The following is a 24,104-nucleotide window of genomic DNA, read 5'->3' as shown; positions in this document are numbered from 1 at the left end:
ATCGATAAACCTTGCACTCTGCACATAGAATACCCCTGAACTCTGCACTCTGTAAATAGCATACCCCTTAACCCTGCACTCTACGTAGCGCACCCCAGATGCAACTGGCCCTTTGAAGGCAACAAAACTGCTGATGCAGCCCACTATAAATTTGAGTTTTACACCCCTAAATAAAATATTTAAAATGGCGACGTTAGTTTTCTAGCATGAGATGGACAGAGCCATGGAAATTTGAAATTCATACCTAACAGAGACAAGTAACCATCCAATCCTGTGTGTTTACTAGAGAAAATATATGGATGCTGGTTAAAAATAATGATGGGGATGGGGAGGGGGAGTCTACTTTTAATTTATTGCTATCAATACATGTTAAAGATCTTTGTATCCTAGTACCAATAATAATTTGTCAGAATAAATTAATTCTGCTTTTTCACAGATTTTCGCCCTGTTTGTTATGAGGAACCATTACACTGGTGTTCGGTTGCTTATTATGAACTGAACAATCGGGTGGGAGAAACATTTCAGGCATCATCTCGCAGTGTTCTCATTGACGGTTTCACAGATCCCACCAACAACAAGAACAGATTCTGCTTAGGCCTCCTGTCTAATGTCAATCGTAACTCCACTATTGAAAACACCCGTCGGCACATTGGGAAAGGTAATTTAATACAGTTCCTTCATCAATGGTTCATTCTAGAATGTTTTTCTAATGTGTAAACTTCAAACAGTAAGTATATTGGTATCAAACTAATCTGCAGTTGAATGGAAGAGAGAAGGGATGCACAAGCAAAATTCATCAATCTAAGGGCTCATTTACATGGACACTGTACAAGGGCCCTTGTTTAGGCATTAACATCTTCCTGGATTCCGATCATGTGACTGCTGTAATTGGCTGTCACAGCTGTCACATGATCAGAAAGCTCACAATTGCAAGTAGGCATCAGGAGCTTTCCGGTACAACTGATCACTGTGCTGGGAGCGCACAGAAATGTTTACATTTCTGATGCACATATGTGGCCTCTAGGTGCCTACCCACCGAGAGGTCGCAAATATGCGTTCGGCTGGTGATAGGAGATTAAAGTGTATCCAAACCCACCCAAGAACCAAAATGTGATATATTGCAGCTTACTAGTTCTTAGATGTGGTGGCCAAATTTGTTTTTTTTAAATTAGGTTACTGTTATTTTCACCGGGTGATTCTGCTAATAACACTTTCTGCCCTAGGGTGACATTGCTCACTGTATGTGTAGAGGAGTGGTTTTGTCAACCTAAGACAGGACTTTAGAATGGTTTCTTATCTCCTCATCCCCATAACATTGGGTGAGGGTTCTGTAGTCCTCAACGATAACTGGAAATAGTGTAAGACTGGGTATACTGTATGTGGTCCCAACATTAGCCAGTTTAGCAGAAACTGGCCGACTTTCAGTCCATGTGTACCACTGACTGATCAAGCTTCTGTCAAACGGCCCTGCTAGAAAACCAGCATTTGATCAGCTCCTTAAGCCAATGGCTGCAACACTGATCACTGTATTCTGGGGGGGGTAGAATCCCTGTAAACATAAACAAAAAGAAGGGCGCACCAGCCTAGCGCATTATCCTCAGTAAGCTTTTTATTGATAAAATATTTAAAAAATGGCTACTCACAAACATGCGATGTAAACCAGCATATCAACTCCATTGAACAACGTCCACGATGTAAGAGTCCAATATCTAATGAAAGTGAAAGGCTAACGCGTTTCAAGGCTGTGCCTCTTCCTCAGAGCCTTATTTTATCAATAAAAAGCTTATTTTTGTTTATGTTTACAGGGATTCTACATCGCATGTTTGTGAGTAGCCATTTTTTAAATATTTTATCAATAAAAAGCTTACTGAGGATAATGCGCTAGGCTGGTGCGCCCTTCTTTTTGTTTATGTTTACAGTGCTTTGTCGACCACCCCGGTCGTAGAGGGCAGCAAGGCTTAGCCATTAGTGGAAGCCAAGTGAGAGTCCCGAGATAGAGGCAGTCTGAGAACCTGATTCTGAGCGCAGGAGCAAGGTGCCAAACATCGCTAATTTCTTTTTGGGGGGTAGAATCCCCCTGTCAGAATACAATCTGCAGCAGGAGAATAAACGATATGTGATTCAGGGATCTGTCGGGAAAATGCTGCTCAATCACCTGTTTTTATTGCCCCCAACTGCAAATGTAAATGAGCATGGGATGTAGGGTAGTTATATATACATATGCATCACTGGGTGGACAATGTTTCTGTGCTGAGCACACTCACTCGCTCTCCCGCCACAGAGACCAAGCAGTGACATCAGTGAAACCAGAAGTGCAGGAGCATTTTCCCAGAAAGTCCGAGGAGGGGTCCACAGAAAAAGCCCAGTAAAAGGCAACTGCCCTAATATCCAGTATTATGATAGCTTTAATGAGCAGATTCCGTAAAAATAATCCACTTACAAGGAAGAAGACACTCCAGAAACCACTGGTGCTGCTATGATCATGGTGAGAGTTCTATATCCAAACTTGTGGCCAATCAAAGTAGAAAGCATTGTGGACTGCCAGATTGAGAGAGGTGGCTGCCACTGTAAGCCAGTCAAAACGTGTGCACTGACAGCGCCGGAAGTGGCTTCAATCCGCTTCTCTTAGATCTCCCGCTTCCCCAGTTGCATCAACTTCAGGATGGTTGGCATCTGAGATGACGGATGATGTCCAGTTCCCGCCTATCTTCCCCTTCGCTTCTTCTCTTCTGTGGCAGTACTGTGTTTTTCTCAGTGGGTGCCCGTCTACTTTCTCCCTACCAAGTGCTGCTCGAGGGAGGTAAGAGTAGAATCCTCCCTCCAGCAGCTGTTTATTTAGGTAGCTGGAGAACGGAGCATTGACATTCTCCCAGCGCCCCTTCCTCCGCTGTACGACATTGTGCCCAGGGCAGGGGCCACTCCTGCTCTCCCTTGTCCCGGCCTTGGTTGTCACCCTAGGACAGGAAGTGTTACTGGCGGGATCACCAGGGGTAAATAAAGGAAAAGAAGCCTGAAAAAAGAAAACAAACACAGCCACCACAGTTGGTGCAATCAAGGTCCAATGTATTACATTTTTTCTTTGATTTATATACATTTTTATTAATTAAAGCAGGTGCAAATGATGAGATACCCATCTTATGCTATATTACCAGTATTTACAGAGTGTCATGTTAAGACAGTGGCACTTAAGACCTGAGCTGGGTACCCATGCACAGCAGATGGCATGCTGGCCAGCTGTTGGCAAGAGGAACTAGATGTAATATTTATTGAACAAACCTGCTAGTCCTCTTTTCTTGGAATTGTTTGAAAAGAGTTTATGACACTGTAAAGCTGGTACAGTGTGTTATTTTTAATAGAGAAAAGCTGGACGGGAGAGGTTTATTGAGAGGGTTTTATATTTGCTGTATTTTGTCCGTGTTTTTGCCTTTTCAGTACAAAGTCTATTTTTCACAAAATCTGTATCACACTTTGACTTCATAACTTCCCATGTCAAACTTTTAGAAACTGGGAGAAAAACAGACGACATTTTTTGGCGAGATTTGGTGAAGAGTAATGATAGGAAAGTTCTTTCACCAGTCATTATAAATATTCTCCATCAGTGGAATGTTTAGAATTTATGCAAAATAGAAAAAGTATGCACATTATTGTGGGAGGAGTTGTATGAATTAGCCCTTGTTCACAGTGGCACGACTTCAAAGTGGTGCGACTTTGAATCCAACATCCCTGCGCGACTTCATTGCGGCTTGCATATGACTTCTTTAACAGAAGTCAATGCAAGTCGTGTTGAAGTCGCACCAAAAGTAGTATAGGAACCTTTTCCTAAGTTTTGACTTGAGTTGCACCGATTAGAACAGTTCCATTGTTGTTAATGGGGCGCAACTTGTCATGCAACTTTGAACTCTCAAGTCGCATGACCATCTGCAGCCGTGTGAACCGGGGTTTACTGTGAAAACTGTCAATACTAATTCTTTATTATTAATGACTGTGAGGCTGCAGACAGAAACGCAAGGCTACACACCACTTCCAACCATGTATTAAAAGCGTTATTAAAAGATATGTATGGCCAATGCTCTTTTGGACATGCTTCTTTTGTGGGTCAGAGGAGTGCTATCCTGTGACCCAGAATCAGCTGACAATGGGCTACAATTTCACAGAGCCACTCCAGGCCCCAGAGAGATCCCGACCATATTGTCGGGATCCACCAAAAAGCCTGATTGCCAGCTTGCTCAGCCTTTCGCCATGCTGCTGAGAACATGAACCAGCAGCTCTTGCCCCCTCCCTAGCTCAGCGCTCCAGTGAGTGCTGGAGGGGTAGAGCAGAGATAGGGGACTGACAGGCACTGCTCTCTGCTCACAGCAGACCAAGAACTGAGCAATCAGTGGTCATGTGTTCGCTCGGTTGTCAGGCTTTGAGCTAGTGGGGGACAGCTGCAGCATTAGACGATGCTGCAGCATGGAGGTGTGTATACATGTTTTTTTTTTTTTTTTTTAATTCCTGTACTTTTTTTAAACAATTGGCAGAGACACTCTATCTGTTTTTCCCCACTGATGCTTTTTGCCCCCTGTTGGGGCTTGATTGTAGAGTTAGAAAAAATGGGGTAGGACAAGAATATTTATAGACATATCATGGTCACTTGAATACTGGTCTTAAACCTGAATATAAAAACATTTAATATATTTTAATGTGGATACTGGATGTCTATATCCTCTTACAAGCTTGTGATATATACTGTATATACAATGATCTAAGAAACACATTCCTTAAAATAAAAAATCTGTGGAGGGGAAGGGAAGGGAAGAGGTGATAATTGCAGAGTTGCCCCTCAGTCTTTGCATATTTGATATGGCTAAGTGGTCTAATTTTGTTAGTATGATATTAAGGATGGTGGGTCAAATGGGGTAGAAGGGGCCAGATTTGGCCTTGGGGGCAGAAAATATTAACCAAGGTATAGAAAAGAAGTGTACCCATACATACAAAGCATTGTGTGTGCCAAATATAAAGGGCAAGATGTATAAAGCCAACCCTGGTGAACATCCAAAAGTGAGTAGAATATTGAATAAAGAGTGCGTGGCTTATTATTATTATTATTTATTTTTTTTAATGGGGACTTCTTTTTCCAGAACATGCTGCTCATACTGAAATAATTTAAAGGAAGTGATACTGTTATTTAATAGAGGGGTTGCAGGTGAAGTAAAACATTCCTCTAAAACATTCTGTTATTGCACCCAGGAGTTCACCTGTATTATGTCGGCGGTGAGGTATATGCAGAGTGCGTCAGTGACAGCAGTATTTTTGTACAAAGTCGCAACTGTAACTACCAGCATGGCTTCCACCCAGCAACCGTGTGCAAGATCCCAAGTGGCTGCAGCCTGAAGATATTCAATAACCAGCTGTTTGCCCAGCTTCTGTCACAGTCCGTTAACCAAGGGTTCGAGGTGGTGTACGAGCTGACCAAAATGTGCACAATCCGGATGAGTTTTGTAAAAGTAAGCACTATTTATTTTTTAATGCAATGTTTACTTATGCCCCGTACACACGTGCAGATCGTCGGCCGAACGATCGGCCGTCTTTTGTCCCCGGGCTGTCGTGTCTGTTGAAAAGTGCAAAAGACTGCACAAGAATTTTGTCCGCCGACTACAGCCGACTGCAGAAGTGATGTCATGTGATGGTTAACTTTCCGTGTGTTTTTTCTTTTCTGAGCATGCCCAGTCTTGCAAATCTGCTGTCTGTCGGCCGAATTCTGTATTGACTGGCGAACAATCGGCCGCTCTGGTGTCGGCATACAAAAATTTTAATGCTTGCACGACAGATTCTTTTCGGCCGAAAGTGCGCTGTCGGCTGTCAGAAGCATTATACTAACAAGCCGAAAATCGGCCGATCGGTCGTCGGCCGAATCTTTTCGGCCGACAATCTGCACGTGTGTACGAGGCATTACTGTGTATACAAATCAGTCATCCCAATCCTTGTATTAAACCTCCCTATAACCTTACCCTAAGTTCTCACTAACATTAGACCTAACCCCTACTCCAGGGCTCTTCAAACTTTTTAGAACGAGGGCCAAATTGTATATTTAACAAATATTAGTGGGCTGAAAAAAAAAAATCCGTTTTATAAATGAACAAATCTAATTTAAAGGCTAGGTTCACCTTTCTTTTCTAAATTCCAGCTCCCCAATTTATCAATATACCATTAATGTATTTCTGTTGCAGAAAAGAAAAAGTTTTCTATGCATTTTAGAACAATACTTACCTCCAGCTTGTTCCATACATAAGTTCATGACTTCCTAGTTATGCAGATTTAGGACATGAAAACTGATAAGACATAGGAAGTATTTCACCAGCTGATCTTATTAGCACACACCCTGCACCTGTCCTCCCCCTCCAGGAGATGGCTCCCACCCACCTCTGTACTGACAAACAGGCAGTAGTATTGAAAACAGAAGTGTGTCTTTGGAAGTCTGTAAAGCTCACCATACACTATATAATCTGATTGTACAATCTCCTTTAGATCTACCATCAATTATATAGTGCAAGGACCTGCCTGTTTGGATACAGAGTAATTTGATAGATAGGTGGGTCCTCCTATTATATAGTTTTGATAAATCGGAAGCAAAAGCAAACACACATTTTTCCACATGAAAAAATGAGAATCCAATGCAGCAAATTGCGCACTAAAATGTGCAAACCACAACATGCCAAAATGTTCCATGAGCTACTTTGCTACATGTAGGGCAGCTCATTGAAATTAATGGGCTGCCCTTTGTGTGTCGCGGAAAAGAATTGCCCAAAAATGTGTACTTCCACTACAGTATGGAAAAGTGGTGTTAAAGATGCGCTGATTACAAGGTGGATTGCTGCACTTAATGGTCCTGAGTAATGGAGAATAATGGTGAATAATATTACTATTCTCCCACTACAGTGCACTAGGTATAAATGGGGCCTAAAAGTGAAATTGGTGTGTTTACAGAAGAACAACGAGGCTCCATTACATTTGCATTTCTGAACAGAAAATTAATGCTTTGCCGCACGTTTCAGAAATGCACTGCAAATGCACATGGCGCTTGTGTTACCAAAAAAAATGTTAATGCACCCCCTGCATGGGTAGCAGGTGCACATTTTCTGTGCATTTTGTCACACATTAAACATGCTTCAAACACACCAAAAAGCAAGGTAAAGAAACACATCACGCTCTGCTCAAAAAGAGTTCTGGAGCTTCTTTGGAGCGTTTGTCACGCGTAGGGCAGTCCATTCAAGTGAATGGGCTGCTCTATGCGCAGTTAGCAGAAACTTTACAAAAGGCCCCCCCAAAAAACACGTATAGGAATGTAAATTCCCGCTATGCACAGATGTGAATGGGGTCTGACAGCTGAGTTTCTCTGTTTACTCCCACGCTTATGTAAAGCTGGCCATACACTATACAGTCTGATTGTGCACTCTGTACAATTGTCTTTGTTGTAGGAGGCAGCCCCATGGAAAGCAATGGAAAGGCTTCCCGCAGCTAATCACAGCCACTCCTAGTTAACAGATCTTGCAGCAATCACCTGCGAGTGATCAGTCCTGAACAGAGACTGGCTCTGTCCAAAGGCAATCACTCACAGGTGATTGCTGTAGAATATGCCAGCAGCCCCAGGAACCTCTGATTGCTTTCAATGGACTGTGTGCCACAGCTAATCACTGGAACCCCCGCTGGGGTTCTCGCATGTAAGTGAAGTTGGGCCCATTCGCAGGTGGTAATGTGGCCTGAGTGCCGGTTCACACTTATGCGCTTGTACTGCGAATGCGATGCGTTCTAAATAGTCTCCAATCGCATGCATTTACAAAATACATTGAATTCGTGATGGTCGTTCACATCTATGCGTTGCGATCCAGATGCGAATGTGATGCGATTATAAAAAGGGTCTTGTGCGAGTTTACAGCGTTGCGTTGCGAATTTAGTCTCCATAGACATCAATGTAAATCGGTCTGGACTCGCATTATCAGTTCAGATATGTGCGAATTCTTATGTGCGAATTCTTATTTTTTGTTTGATTTTCCCCTCAGCTCCACCCCTCCTGAGCTTAATTAACATAATCAACGCAATCAAATTTTTATTACAATCGCGCTGGTACTATTGAAAAACATAAGGTAAACTCGCACTGCAAATTCGCATTGCAAGCGCAAGCGCATAAGTGTGAACCGGCACTTAATGTTCTAGATGCACAATGTGGAACCAATCACCTTTGGAATGATCAACCAATTAATCTCCGGAGTGCAAAATCTCAGTGCTTCTTTGCACAGTGGGTTTCATAAAATGAAGCAGATCAGCACCTTTTGCATATACAGGTGCATCTCAAAAAAATTGAATATCATCAAAAAGTTAATTTATTTCAGTAATTCAAATCAAAAAGTGAAACTCATATATTATATAGATTCATTACACACAGAGAGACATATTTCAAGTACTTCTTTCTTTCAATTTTGATAATTATGGCTTACAACTAGTGAAAACCCAAGATTCAGTATCTCAGAAAATTTGAATATTACATAAGACCAATTAAAAAGAAAAAAAAAAAGAAAAGAAAAAGGATTTTTAACACAGAAATGTTGCCTTACTGAAAAGTATGTCCATGTACAGTATAGTATGCACTGAATACTTGGTCGGAGCTCCTATTGCATGAATTACTGCATCAATGCTGCGTGGCATGGAGGCGATCAACCTGTGGCACTGCTGAGGTGTTATGGAAGCCCAGGTTGCTTTGATAGCGGCCTTCAGCTCGTCTGCATTGTTGGGTCTTCCTCTTGACGATATGCCACAGTCTCTTTTTGGGATTTATGTCAGGAGAGTTTACTGGCCAATCAAGCACAGTGATACCATGATCATTAAACGAGTTATTGGCACTTTTGACAGTGTGAGCAGGTGCTGAAAAATGAAATCAACATCTCCATAAAGCTGGTCAGCAGAGGAAAGCATTAAGTGCTTTACAATTTCCTGGTAGAGGGCTGGGCTAACTTTGGAGTTGATAAAACACCAACCCCAGCAGATGCCATGGCTCCCCAAATTATCACTGACTGTGGAAACTTCACATTGGACCACATGCAACTTGGATTCTGTGCCTCTCCACTCTTCCTCCACACTCTGGGACCTTGAATTCCAAATGAAATGCAAAATTGACTCTCATCTGAAAAGAGGACTTTGGACCATTGAGCAACAGTCCGGTCCTTTTTCCCCTTAGCCCAGGTAAGACGCTTCTGATACTGTCTCTGGTTCAGGGGTGGCTTGACACAAGGAATGCGACAGTGGTAGTCCATGTCCTAGATACATCTGTGTGGTGGCTCTTGAAGCACTGACACCAGCCGTAGTCCATTCATTGTGAATCTACCCTAAATTATTGAATGGCCTTTGCTTCCTCTCAAGGCTGCGGTTATCCCAGTTGCTTGTGCACCTTTTCTACCAAACTCTTTCCTGCCACTCAACTCTCTATTAATATGCTTGGATACAGCACTCTGTGAAAAGCCAGCTTCTTTAGCAACTACCTTTTGTGACTTACCCTCCTTATGGAGGGTGTCAATGACTGTCTTCTGGACAACTGTCAAGTCAGCAGTCTTCCCCATGACTGAGACTGAGAGACCATTTAAAGGCTCAGGAAACATTTACAGATGTTTTGAGTTAACTAGCTGATTAGAGTGTGACACCATGAGTCTACAATATTGAACTTTTTCACAATATTAAAATTTTCTGAGATATTTAATTTTGGGTTTTCACTGGCTGTAAGCCATAATCATCAAAATGAAAAGAAAGAAATACTTGAAATATATAACCCAGTGTGTAATAAATCTATATAATATGAGTTTCACTTAAATAAATGAAACTTTTGATGATATTCAAATTTTTTGAGATGCACCTGTAATCAAAGAAAGTTTCTTTATTACAGTATCTCACAAAAGTGACTACACCCCTCACATTTTTGTAAATATTTTAATATATCTTTTCATGTGACAACACTGAAGTAATGAAACTTTACTACAATGTAAAGTAGTGAGTGTACAGCTTGTATAACAGTGTAACTTTGCTGTCCCCTCAAAATAACTCAACACACAGCCATTAATATCTAAACTGCTGGCAACAAAAGTGAGTACACCCCTAAGTGGAAATGTCCTAACTGGGCCCAAAGTGTCAATATTCTGTGTGGCCACCATTATTTCCCAGTACTGCCCTAACCCTCTTGGGCATGGAGTTCACCAGAGCTTCACAGGTTGCCACTGGAGTCCTCTTCCACTCCTCCATGACGACATCACGGAGCTGGTGGATGTTAGAGACCTTGCGCTCCTCCACCTTCCGTTTGAGGATGCCCTACAGATGCTCAATAGGGTTTAATTCTGGAGACATGCGTGGCCAGTCCATCACCTTTACACTCAGCTTCTTTAGCAAGGCAGTGGTCATCTTGGAGGTGTGTTTGGGGTCGTTATCATGTTGGAATTCTGCACTGCGGCCCAGTCTCTGAAAAGAAGGGATCATGCTCTGCTTCAGTATGTCACAGTACATGTTGGCATTCATGGTTCTCTCAATGAACTGTTGCTCCCCAGTGCAGGCAGCACTCATGGAGCCCCAGACCATGACACTCCCACCACCATGCTTGACTGTAGGCAAGACACACTTGTCTTTGCACTCCTCACTTGGTTGCCGCCAAACACGCCTGACACCATCTGAACCAAATAAGTTATCTTGGTCTCATCAGACCACAGGACATGGTACCAGTAATCCATGTCGTTAGTCTGCTTGTCTTCAGCAAACTGTTTGCAGGCTTTCTTGTGCATCATCTTTAGAAGAGGCTTCCTTCTGGGAAGACAGCCATGCAGACCAATTTGATGCAGTGTGCAGCGTATGGTCTGAGCACTGACAGACTGACTCCCACCCCTTCAAATTCTGCAGCAATACTGGCAGCATTTATATGTCTATTTCCCAAAGACAACCTCTGGATATGACGCTGAGTACTTGCACTCAACATCTTTGGTCAACCATGGCGAGGAGTGTTCTGAGTGGAACCTGTCCTGTTAAACCGATGTATGGTTTTGGCCATCGTGCTGCAACTCAGTTTCAGGGTCTTGACAATCTTCTTATAGCCTAGGCCAGTGATGGCGAACCTTGCACCCCAGATGTTTTGGAACTATACAGTATTTCCCATGATCTTTAACTATACTGCAGAATGCATAAGCATCATGGGAAATGTAGTTCCAAAACATCTGGGGTGCCAAGGTTCGCCATCGCTGGCCTAGGCCATCTTTATGTAAAGCAACAATTCTTTTTTTTCAGATCTTCAGAGAGTTCTTTGCCATGCTGAACTTCCAGTGACCAGTATGAGCGGTAACACTAACGAGTCACATGACACCGGGGAGGGAAAATGGCTAATTGGGCCCAATTTGGACATTTTTACGTAGTGGTGTGCTCACTTTTGTTGCCAGCAGTTTAGCTATTAATGGCTGTGTGTTGAGATATTTTTTAGGGGAAAGCAAATTTACACTCTTATACAAGCTGTACAATCACTACTTTACATTGTAGCAAAGTGTCATTTCTTTAGTGTTGTCACATGAAAAGATATAATAAAATATTTACAAAAATTGGAGGGATGTACTTACTTTTGTGAGATACTGTATATTCAAAGGTAAAAGCATTAGAAATCTTGCAATCAAGATACTTGCTGGTATACAATTCATAGCTGTCAGCTGATACCAAACTCAATCTTCAGCACCTACTCAAAGCAGGTCTTGTATCCAGACTGCATTTGGCTTATCAGCTCCCGCCATGCAGGTTATTGGGTTGGCAACCACCCAGTTATGCGATGTGACCTTTCCCACAGCTGCCATGATAATTGTATTCCAACACTTTATAGACTGACCGCTGAACATGTGCTCCTGGCTACAGTGTGTGCCATCATTAAAGCAGAACTAAAGGTAACTAATAAAAACATATGAGCAGGCAGGCTCTTTATTGCAGAGGAGACATGCTATGTCTCTTCTACAATTAACAGTCACTTACCTGCCTGCTCGCAGTCTTCCATCAAATGCACATTGAGCTGCACATGTGGACTCCCATGCACATGAATGATGTCATTTCATCACTTCCCAGTCGTTTTCCTGCTTACCGGAGTGCTCAGTAAAGGCGGAAACTATTCAATCCTGTGGAGCGATAGGCAGGAAGTCGAGTCAGGGCAAGATGGCTCCCATTCCACTCTATGCCCTTGGAGGAACAGAGCGTCGTCTGACGTCACTTCCTGCTAACTGCCTTGAAGAGCCTTTTTTTTTCTTTTAGTAAATGTAAAATTACATTTTTATTCGCTTTTTGACCCCAGATCTTGCAATAAAGAGGACCTGTTAAGCTTATTTCTATTACAAGAGATGTTTACATTCCTTATATTAGGAATAAATGTAATCAAAAAAAAAAAAAAAACATTCTAAAGCTACAGTGCAAAAATAAAAAGTTAAAAAAATAAAGAAAAAAATTAAAGCGCCCTGTCCCTCTAAGCTCACGCACAGAAGCGAAAGCATATGTAAGTCGCGTCCACATATGTACACTGTGTTCAAACCACACATGTGAGGTCTCGCCGTGATCGTTAGTGCGAGAGCAATAATTCTAGTACTAGACCTCCTCTGTAACTCTAAACAGGTAACTTGAAAAAAATTGTAAAGCGTAGCCGATGGAAATATTTAAGTACCATAATTTGTCGCCATTCCACGAGTATGCGCAATTTTGAAGCATGACATGTTAGGTATCTATTGACTCGGCATAATATCATATCCACAATATACAAAAAAATTGGGCTAAAAAAAAAAATGTGTTTTTTTTAATTCATAAATGTGTATTCCCAAAAAATTGCATTTGTAAGACCACAGCGCAAATACTGGAAAAAATGCCCAAAAATATTGCAACAACCGCCATTTTATTCTCTAGGGTCTCTGCTAAAAAATATATATATATATATAATGTTTGAGGGTTCTAAGTAGTTTTCTAGCAAAGAATACTGATTTACCCAGTTGCTGAACACCTGCCACAGATATACTGCAGCAGGCTGGCTCAGCTGCACGAACCTGCCCCCACTAGGCAGCAGGGATGCTGATGCACGGTTGCCGCTGTCCACCCGCAATCGCTCCCCGCTGAGAAAAAAGGACAGTCAACTGTTGTAAACACAGCTGACCGTTCTTCTCTCTGAAATGATCACAGAGTGCCTGTGATCCTTCTATATAGGATCACAGGTCTCTCTGATCATTTCAAAAGCCCCTCCCCCCACAGTTAGTAAACACTCCCCTAGGCTTACATTTAACCCCTTGATCACCCGCTAGGTTAACCCCTTCCATGCCAATGTCAGTATTACAGTAACAGTGCGTATTTATAGCACTGATTACTGCAGTAATGTCACTGGTCCCCCCAAAAGTGTAAAAAGGTCAGTTAGGGGTCCGATCTGTCCGCCGCAATGTGGCAGTCCCGCTAAAAATCGCAGATCACCGCCATTACTAATAGAAAATAAATAAATGAAAAAAATTACATAAATCTTTCCCCTAGTTTGTAGACGCTATAACTTTTGCGCAAACCAATCAAAATACGCTTATTGCGACTTTCTTTACCAAAAATATGTAGCAGAATACAAATTGGCCTAAAATGATGAAAAAATTCGATTTTTACATTTTTTTTTGGGGGGGGGGGGGATGTTATATAGCTGAATGTGAAAAATATTGTTTTGTTTTTTTTTCAGAATTGTCACTCTTTTTTTGTTTATAGCGCAAAAACTAAAAATCGCACAGGTGATCAAATACCACCAAAAGAAAGCTCTATTTGTGGGAAAAAGAGGACATTAATTTTATTTGGGCACGACCATGCAATTTTCCGTAATAAGTAACGCAGTGCCGATTAGTAACAAATGGCCTGGTCATTAAGGGGGAAAATCCTTCCGGTCCAGAACTGGTTAAACTTGTAAACAACAAGTGTCAGAAATAGGAATAAAAAAAAAGAGAGAACAGGCGCCTCTGAGTATAAACTGTGAATGATTTAAGGAAGCAATAAAAACTTGCATAAGGAATGTGAGAAACATGCACATGAAGGTCTCCGATGATCAGAGTCTGAGTAAGGCCACCTTCCTGGTCGTATGATGCCGCTCGTGGTGCTCTCCTGACCAGCAGGATGTAGAGATGATGTGAAGTGGTGGAACCGAGGGCTGGACTGCAGGCTGAGCCGCAACGTCTTCTGTGTGTGTGTCCCTGACAGTGTGTGTGTGTGTGTCGGTGACAGTGTGTGTGTGTGTGTCGGTGACAGTGTGTGTGTGTGTGTCGGTGACAGTGTGTGTGTGTGTGTGTCGGTGACAGTGTGTGTGTGTGTGTGTCGGTGACAGTGTGTGTGTGTGTGTGTCGGTGACAGTGTGTGTGTGTGTGTGTCGGTGACAGTGTGTGTGTGTGTGTGTCGGTGACAGTGTGTGTGTGTGTGTGTCGGTGACAGTGTGTGTGTGTGTGTGTCGGTGACAGTGTGTGTGTCGGTGACAGTGTGTGTGTGTGTGTGTCGGTGACGCACACACAGAAGACGTTGCGGCTCAGCCTGCAGTCCAGCCCTCACTCGGTTCCACCACTTCACATCATCTCTTCATCATGCTGGTCAGGACAGCACCACGAGCGGCATCATACGACCAGGAAGGTGGCCTTACTCAGACTCTGATCATCGGAGACCTTCATGTGCCTGTTTCTCACATTCCTTATGCAAGTTTTTATTGCTTCCTTTTAACATTAAATCATTCACAGTTTACACTCAGAGGCGCCTGTTCTCTCCCTTTTTTTTCCTGCATGTTTGGAGATCACTTCCACTCCCCTCCAGGCTGGCCCTGAGCTAAGAGACTGTGCTCCATCCATTTAATGGACAGAACTGGTAGTCTAAAAGACTGTTTCATGGACACTGCATCATTCTAAATGCATCTCCTGCTAGCGCCACCACTTACACTCTGTTCCACAAGTGTCAGAAATAGGTCTGGTCCTTAAGTGGTTAACAGCAGTGGGAGCCAATGGCTCCCACTGCTGTGTCTGAGCCAGTGAGGAGGGAAAGAGCTGGGAGAGCAGCTGCTCTCATGCGTATCACCGGATTGAGTTTGGGCTCAGGTATGTATTGGGGGGGGGGGCTGCTATGCACACAGAAAGTTTTTTACCTTAAACTCATAAGTGCTTTGTTTTACCACTACTATTCCTTTATACTGGCATGCATATAGATACATTCAAAACAGTTGCCTATTCTTCTGTCATGGATATTCTGCCCCCCAAAAGGCCTTGTTTTCACAAACACATATAGGCACTGCATGATGCTAAATGTACAACATATTTCTTTTTTTATGTATTTTATTTTATTTATGTATTTTATTCTGTTTTGTGTATTTATTATTAGTCTATATTTTTCCTGAGACAGATAGAAGTAAATTGTTTATCTTCATTAATATATGCGCAACAACCACATCTTCTAGTTACATATGTGTAGAAAGATACATGCATTCACTGAATTTGGGAGGGTCTGGGCTCATCCATATTGTTGTTGTATTATTTTTTTTTCTCTACTTTTACACTGGTCTGACGGAATTTGTCTACCTTCTGTTACATTTATCAGGGACTATGGCTGTACTCTTACAGGTTTGCTCTGGGCTCTTTTTAGCCGCTTCTCTCTGGGGCACAGTTTGAACCCATTTGGGGTGCCCCTGAAAGATCGGCTCCCGTTTTTAGTGGGATTACAGTCATATATGATATATCCTTTTGATTTGGGTATTTTTTCTTGTTGTTTTTTCTTATACCCGTCGGACTTGTTTGCCTGTAATTGCTATTTCTCCTGTACTGCTCCGCACAACAATTCTTCTGTAGACTCCCTTTTAACATGCCTTGTTGCTCTTGTTCATTTGTTATCTGTTTACAAAACTTTAATAAAAAGTATTGAAAGAAAAAAAAGATACATGCATTCCTTTTGAGCAGTTGAGCCCTTAAAAAACTCGGTGACATAGTTATAAAGCAGTTAATCTGACATTCAGCAAACATTGACTGCAGGTGAATCTTCAAGGTGCATGTTCTTTAACCTCTTGCCGACAGGCCCACCATAGTTTTACTGGGCGGCTCGGCTGCACAAAATCACGTAGTACTATGTGATTTTGTGCACGAGGTCTCGGCGGCACGCTGGAAGAGTTTAGACACAGCGGGAGGCGGGCCGAGGGAGGAGCGGCGGCGATTGCGGCTGGCCTTCCGCGATCGTCAAATAAACTGACAGCAGACCCGCCTGCTTATGTAAACAAAGCAGGCGAGTCTTTTGTCAGACAGGCAGGGAGAGATCAGAAGCTAAGCTGAAAACCCGATCCCCCCCCCCCCCACAGTCAGCAAGCATATTTAGGCAGACATTAACCCCTTTGATCACCCCCAGTGTTAACTCCTTCCCTGCCGGTGTCATTTATACAGTAACAGTGCATAATATTTAGCACTGATTACTGTATTAATGTAACTGGTCCCCGAAAAGTGTAAAAAATGTCAGTTAAGAGCTCAATCTGTCCGCTGAAATGTCACAATCCCGCTAAAAAACGCTGATTGCTGCCATTACTAATAAAAACAAAAAAATAAAAAAAATTCCAAAAATCTATCCCGTAGTTTGTAAACGCTATAACTTTTGCGCAAACCCATTAAAATACACTTTTTGGAATTTTTTAAACCAACAATTTGTAGCAGCATACAAATTGGCCTGAACTGATAAAAAAAAATTAGATTTTTTTAAAAAAATTTTATTGGAAATGTTTTATAGCAGAAAGTAAAAAATATGGCGTTTTTTTCAAAATTGTCGCTCTTTTTTTGTTTGTAGCGCAAAATCTATAGACCGCAGAGGTGATCAAATACCATCAAAAGAAAGCTCTATTTGTGGGAAAAAAGGACATCAATTGTGTTTGGGTACAGCGTCACACAACCGCGCAATTTTCTATTAAAATAACGCAGTGCCGAATCGCAAAAAATGGCCTGGTCATTAAGGGGGTAAAACCTTCCGGAGCTGAAGTGGTTAAATGGAGGGAACTGATCCACTACCAGTAAATGTTTGGTGAAAGTCACAGAAACCTTTGTTTCTTTTTAAATAGATCCCCAACCAACTTAAATGAAATACATTTATTCATGTTCAACCCCTTAATAACTTTTAGTTAGCCCCAATTACCCGTTATTTACTCTATCCTCTCTTTCTTTTCTTAGTTAATATAAATATATATATATTTTTTACATTTCTAAATAGCTTTGCAATGTACTTGAATAGTAAATTCAGTGTCATTATAAACAAGACAAATTAAAGAATGAGTAAAAATAAATTTTACATAAACTTTGCAATAAATAGACAAAATAAGAAAACTAAAAAAAAAAATAATTTTTTTTTCTACTTTTACCAGTAGATAGATTTCTATTTTTAATGGTAGATAAAACATTTAATTTACAGGGCAAAGTCACTGAAAAAAAAGCATTGTTTCTCTTTGGTTCACTGACCGACATGTCTTCTAATCTAGACCATTGGGCTTATGCTGCTCTCTGTCTTTAAGAGTAGGACTCTGCGGAAACAATTCTGGGTATGCCCCTGAGGCAGTCCCAGAGGGTATACCATCATTTCCTGCTATAGGACTTCAGTTTTTTCTGCCTAGTCAGCAGTAAGGACCTGGCTCTCTGCTGGGATCTGCGGTCCTGGCATTCTTTCCTTTTTAAATGGAATTTTTAACTTTTTCTTTATATTTTTTTTTGTTCCTGTGTGAACTACAATCAACAGCTGGACTGGGCGACACACTGGATATCCTAGCTCCTTATGGTCTTCCCAGTCTGGCCTGTGAGTGCGACCAAACTATTAGCTCCGCGCTAGGTTGGCTGCGACATAGCCCCACAGGACGGGGGCTGGCCTGCGATTGAAACACCTCGCGAGGTCGCATAGCCCCCCTGGTCATGACAGTAGTCACGATCAGAGTCGCAGCGTACCTCGGGCAGCAGCACCGCCATTCCAAGATGTTGCAGTGGACTGCTGGGAGTAGTGCCCACCTGATGCCGTGGTGTGTTGAGTAACGTGCCCCCTTCTTTCTTTTGGAATTGCTGGGGTGATTATGAGCCCTCCCTGGGGATGGTAGGCCCCTCCTGTGTCTTTCCTCCCCTCGCATTTTTCCCCCCTCTCCCTAGTGTGGTTCACCTGCATCAGTTGCCCTCACCTGCCCCCTGTCTCCCCCCCATAGCCCCCTTTTGGGGGGCACGGGAGTAATTATGGGTAGGGGGGCTTCTCTGGTGTTAGGCTGGAGAGTAATTGGTAGGTGTCGCTGTCGGCCCCCTTTTGGCGGTACCTGTACCTGGGTACTGCAGGCGGGTCCCTTCCTGGTGGATGCCTTCTTCCCAGGGGTCCAGTGGGGTTCCTTGCAGCACCGTGTGGTGCCACCATTTTGCCATGGATGTTGCATTCCCGGCTTCGGCGGCCATGTTTGTGTAGTCCAGCGGCCATGTTTTTGGTTTCCCATTGAGAATAGTGGTGGCCATTTTCTTGCAGTCTGAGTGTGGTGATGTGCTGGGGGGGCCTCTAGTGTCAGTTTCGGCGCTTCCTCTTCCATCGCAGTGTGGCAGGCTGTTTGGCACTCAAGCTCTGGGGTGGTGAGTTTCTGTGGGTATAGGATCCTTCCTCTGCTATACAGTGCCGCGGGTGCGCTGATTCTTGTGGTGCTCCAGTGGTGCACAGTTGGGGGGTTCTTTTAAAAAAAAAAAAAAGTTTTATTTTTGTGCACAGCGCGTCTCCAATAAACCATGGAGCCCCTGGAGTGTGTATCACCACCGGACCCACTCCTGGAAGCTGCGGGACCCCCTGGGTCTCAGTCTGCCCTGACAGCCATGATGGCAGCCCTGCAGTCACTTGTATCCAAGGTATATATGGCCCTGCAAAGGAGGCCTAGCAAGAAGCGCCCCCCGCCTTTACCTGTATGCTCTGCCTCCTCAGAGGTGGATTTGGCCACTGCGGACGAGAGTCAGCCCACTGGGTCTGCGTCCATGCATGCTGAGTGCTCTAATAGTGAGGACAAATCCTGCTCCTCCGCAGCCGTGCATGAAAAAGCACTGGTGGAGGCATTATTTGTGTCAGTGTGGGAAACCTTAAAGTTGGAGGACACCGGTGCAGTTTGGCACCCGCAAATTTTCCAAGGTGACAAAGGTGTTTCCCTTTCCTACCTATTTTGACGAGATTGTCCCTAGTCAGTGGGGTTCCCCGAAATGCATGATTGGAATACCTAATGCCTAATAGCCTTTTGAGCAGTCTCTCCTGAGGAAATTTACAGTTCCACCATCAACTGACTCCTAGGTTTCCAGGTTAAATAAGGCCACACTCTTGCCGGTGGATAATTCTCCATCCTTGAAGGATCCTGTGGACAAGAGAACTGAGGTTCTGGTCCGCTACCTTTTCATCATGGCAGGTTCAATGTTGAGGCCGGTGTTTGCTATCACCTTGGCATCCCAGACCTTGACGAAGATTTTACGCCAAGATCTTGAAGGGGGTCAACACCCTCCTGAGCTGGCGGAGCTGGTGGATCAGTTGATCCAGGGGTTACTGTACATTTGTGATGCATCTTTGGATGCAGCCCCCTTGGCCGGCAGGGTATCTGTGACAGCGGTAATTCTTCACCGCATGATTTGGTTGAAGTACTGGTCGGCCGACCAGGGTTCTATAAAGGTGCTAACTGATCTACCTTTTGTAGGTGACTGTATGTTCAGTGCCTCTATGGAAGAGATAATCAAGGGCCTTATGGGAGGTAAGAGTATATTACTCCCGCAGGTTGCTAGGGGTAAGGAACCTCATTGTTAATGTGGTTCTTTTTTTATCAACTTAAAATCCGCCCTTTCATCCATCTAGATTGCAGGAAAAGGGTTTGAGATCCACCTGTAACTTTGCGGGAGGCTCTAAGAGATGAAATGCTAAATCAAAGGCATGCACCACCTTTTCTGCAGACAAGACTCCCCCAGCCTGAAGGGGCGCCCTCACCCGCATCTGGGGTGGGGGGACGTCTTTGCCTTCTTCCGAAACCGTGGACCTTGCTCATTCAGGACAAATGGGTCCACGAGTTGATTCGGTTCGGTTACAAGATCGAGTTTCGGTCCTCCGGCAAGCTTCTTTCCTTCCAACTTGCGCCTGTCTCATGATCGACTACAGGGCCTTTATGGAACAGTGCAGGACCTGCTATCACAAGGAGTCATTGTGCCAGGTCCAGGGACCAATCTTCCATCTTGCTTTACAGTCACTGGCTTTAACGGCTTGGCTATTGAAAGCCAGGTCCTCAAGGACAGAGAGCTGTCGGAGTTGGCGATTCTTACTTTGGTAAAAGCTAGGAAATATACTTCCAGGAAAATTTCTCTCAGAGTTTGGAAGGCGTAAATTACTCTATTACATTATTCTGCTATTACTTCTTCGTGTGAGTCCCGGGGGGGGGGGGGGGGGTTTCTCCCCGTTCCTTTTCTGTGTTTCGCCTCTAGATCAACATTTGACTCTGGGCACCATCAAGGGCCAGATTTATGCCTTGTCTATATTTTTCCAAAGGCCGTTAGTGGCAAAGTCCTTGGTTCACACTTTTGTGCAGGGAGTTCACCATCTGGCTCCTCTGGTGCGATCCATGGTACCTACGTGGGATCTCAATTTGATACTGTCGGTACTTCAAAAGTCTCCTTTTGAAAACATTTGTAAACTTCCTCTGCTCACTTTGTCACAGAAGGTGGCTTTTTTTGTCGCTATTATTTCTGCATGTTGGGTGTCAGATTTAGCTGTGTTGTCCTGTCGGTCACCTTACCTGGTGATTCATAGGGACAAAGTGGTGTTGCAACCCTGTCAGGCCTTCCTTCCTAAGGTTGTCTCGGGGTTTCATCCGAATGAGTATATTGTGTTACCGTCTTTATGTCCTAAGCCAAAACAGCCTAAAGAAATTGCTTTACATTTCTTGGATGTGGTCAGGGCGATGCGGGTGTACCTGACAGTGACTGAGCCGTTTCGGAAATCCGACTCTTTGTTTGTTCTTACGGATGGACCTCAAAAGGGGCAGGCCGTGTCTGCTGCGACCATTTCCAGATGGATCAGGCAGATGGTGGTGCAGGCCTATTCCATTAAGGGTCAGGTTCCTCCTTTCCTTGTCAAGGAGCATTCTACAAGGCCGCTCAGTGCCTCCAGGGCATTCCGTCATCAGGCGTCAGTGGTTCAGGTGTCTAAGGTGGCTACCTGGTCTTCTGTACCCACATTCACAAAGTTTTATAAGGTGGATGCACTTCGGATGCAGCGTTCGGCCGCAAAGTTTTGCAGGCTGTGGTTGCAAAGGCTCCCGCCTATTGAGGGTGTATTTTTTTTCCTGGTGGTGAGCTCCAGTTGTTCCTGGTTGAGCTCCTGTTTTACCTGGTTGGCTATGTTTAGCCTTGTTGGGAATTACAGTATATCTTTTACTGTGTTTTTCCCACCCCTCATATTGACACTGCTTTGGGACATTCCAATAATCTAGAAGACATGGAGCTGTGTCTGTCAGTGAACGAAAGAGAAAACTGGATTTTTGTCTTACCGTAAAATCCTTTTCTCTGAGGTTCACTGACGGACACAGCACCCGCCCCTCTGTTGAGTTATAATTCTTGTTACTTGTAACTGCTTGTTACAAACTGAAGTACTATAGCAGGAAGTGATGGTATACCCTCGGGGACTGCCTCAGGGGCGTATCCAAAATTGTTTCCGCCTAGTCCCACTCCTGAAGAAAGGGCAGCATAAGCCCAATGGTCTAGAACAGTGGTCCTCAACAGATTTTAAGTATTACCTTGGGGAGATGCAGACTAGAGTACTGCAATCACCGAGCAGCAAATGATATCACCTGGCATGTATTTCAGTTATCTTGCAAACCTGGCCTGTTAGCGGGCCCTGTAGGCCAGGGTTGAGGACCACTGGTCTAGAAGACATGGAGCAGTGTCCGTCGTCAGTGAACCTCAGAGAAAAGGATTTTACATTAAGACAAAAATCCAGTGTTGTTGTCCTCCCCCCCAAAATATATATATATATATATAAATATTATTGATGAATCAATTCAAGAAACATCAAATACTACTGTGGTTCATAAGGGTTATACACAAACACTGGTTAATTTGTGCCTTTTTTTTCTTTTTTTCCAGGGTTGGGGAGCGGAATATCACCGTCAAGATGTCACCAGCACTCCATGTTGGATTGAGATCCATCTTCATGGTCCTCTCCAATGGCTGGACAAAGTTCTGACCCAGATGGGCTCCCCACACAATCCCATCTCTTCTGTATCATAATACAATTCTCTGGAGTGCTATTGCAGGCAGTGGCTTAAAGATGACCATTTTTCTTTCTTTTTATTAACTTAGTGATTAGTACTGTAAATACCTAAATTTCAGTTTATGTCCCGTGGCTTTTCTGTAAAACATAGAGGAAACTGCGCTGAAAAATTCAAGTTCTATGTTTTTGATATTCTAAACCATATTTCTATGGAGATAGCACTTCACTGATATACAGCAGATCTTAAAAAAAGAAAAAAAAAAAGTGCTTCTTCAATTTCTTTTAAACTACTTTGGTTCTTTGATGTAAAATTATTCAGACTTGATGCACTTAAACACAGTACACCACATAAAGATTTTATCTTGTTTTCTTATTTTTTTATAATAATTTTCTTTATTGATTATTTCACACAGACTTGGTTTAAATAAAAAATTTTATATGTTTATTTTATATTTAATTAGAGAAAAGCATTTAACAAATGTATTTGTTTTATCTTGGAAAATGTTTAATTTTTCAGCAATTAGCTTTTTTTTAATAGATTTTTCACTCCAAAAGGCTAAGTTTACCCCAAAAATATAAAATTCCATGCAGTAATAAAACAACAGTCATTCAAAGCTTAGTAAAACAAGCTGGGGAAGAGATTAGTGCAAGCTCTTAAAGCACTTGCAAAGTTTTTTTATTAATAAAATAAAAAAAGAGGGTATAGAAGGGAACATTAAAGAGAAATAAAGAGAACTTTAGAGGACGATCTCAGTAGAGAGGAAGCCAGAATTTTGGTGTCCTGCAATTTAACTGCAAGAATCAAAGTAGAATTCAAGATATTCCTAACTAATCTTAAAAATCCCCCCTTTCTTACAGATCTTTCTTACACAGGTCAGTCAGAATATGTATTAGGAGGGGGCAGGGGACATTTGAAAGATTAATTAGGCTTATTCCGGAATTCTACTTTAACCACTTAAAGTCCGCCCCATAGCAGTTTTACTGCTACAGGATGGCTCTCCTGTGCAGAATCACATTTATATACTTGATTCTGCACCTCTACCTGCAGGGAGTGCATGTGCACCGCCGGCGGGCTTCTTCTACGCTAATAATTCACAGCAGAAGCCGATCTGCGGGTGCCGGGCACTCAATGTCCTCCAGCACCTGTCGATCGCCAGCAATACACAGAGAACTGAGATATGCCTATGTAAGCTAGGCATATCTCAGTTCTGACGGGGGAAGGTATGTATTCTGTCTCTGCAAAGCAGGGACTAGAATCCATCTCTTCCCCTAGTAAAAGCAGCACACAGTGTACACATAAACACTGGCAAGGCACACAGGTAACCCTTTGATCGCCCTGGATGTTTAACCCCTTTCCAGCCAGTGTCATTAGTACAGTGACAGTGCATATTTTTAGCACTGATCACTGTATTAGTGGCACTGATTCCCACAAAGTTTCAGTGACCAATTGTATGCTGCAGTATCACAGTCCCGCTATAAGTTGCTGATCACCGCCATTACTAGTATAAAAAAAGAAATAACTAAAAATTCCATAAATCTATCTCATAGTTTGTAGATGCTATAACGTTCTAACATTCGTGTAAACCAATAAATATACTCTTATTGGGATTTTTCTGCCAAAAACTTGTAGCAGAATACATATTGGCCTAAATTTATGAAGAAATTTGATTTTTTTAAATTTTTTTTATTGAATATGTTTTATAGCAGAAAGTAAAAAAATATTGTTTTTTATTTTTTCAAAATTGTCGTTCTTTTTTTGTTTACAGAGCAAAAAATAAAAAACACATTGGTGATTAAATACCACTAAAATGATATACATTTTATTTGGGTACAGT

The 24,104-nt window shown here is 42.7% G+C and overlaps 1 protein-coding gene across 1 annotated transcript in view; it reads left to right on the top strand.

Moving 5' to 3' along the window:
* Nucleotides 1–22,896, top strand: part of SMAD9 (SMAD family member 9) — a 35,502-nt gene extending 12,606 nt beyond the window's left edge. The window contains exons 4-6 of the mRNA XM_082245989.1: nucleotides 437–658; nucleotides 5,230–5,486; nucleotides 22,143–22,896. Of these exons, the coding sequence (XP_082102115.1) occupies nucleotides 437–658; nucleotides 5,230–5,486; nucleotides 22,143–22,286 (623 nt within the window). The 3' untranslated portion in view covers nucleotides 22,287–22,896. The remainder of the gene's footprint in view (nucleotides 1–436; nucleotides 659–5,229; nucleotides 5,487–22,142) is intronic.
* Nucleotides 22,897–24,104: the final 1,208 nt, after the last annotated feature.

The sequence above is a fragment of the Pelophylax lessonae genome, assembly GCF_965119305.1.
Source record: "Pelophylax lessonae genome assembly, chromosome: 2".
In the NCBI taxonomy this organism is placed as follows: domain Eukaryota; kingdom Metazoa; phylum Chordata; class Amphibia; order Anura; family Ranidae; genus Pelophylax; species Pelophylax lessonae.
This window is presented reverse-complemented; position numbering and strand designations above follow the sequence as displayed.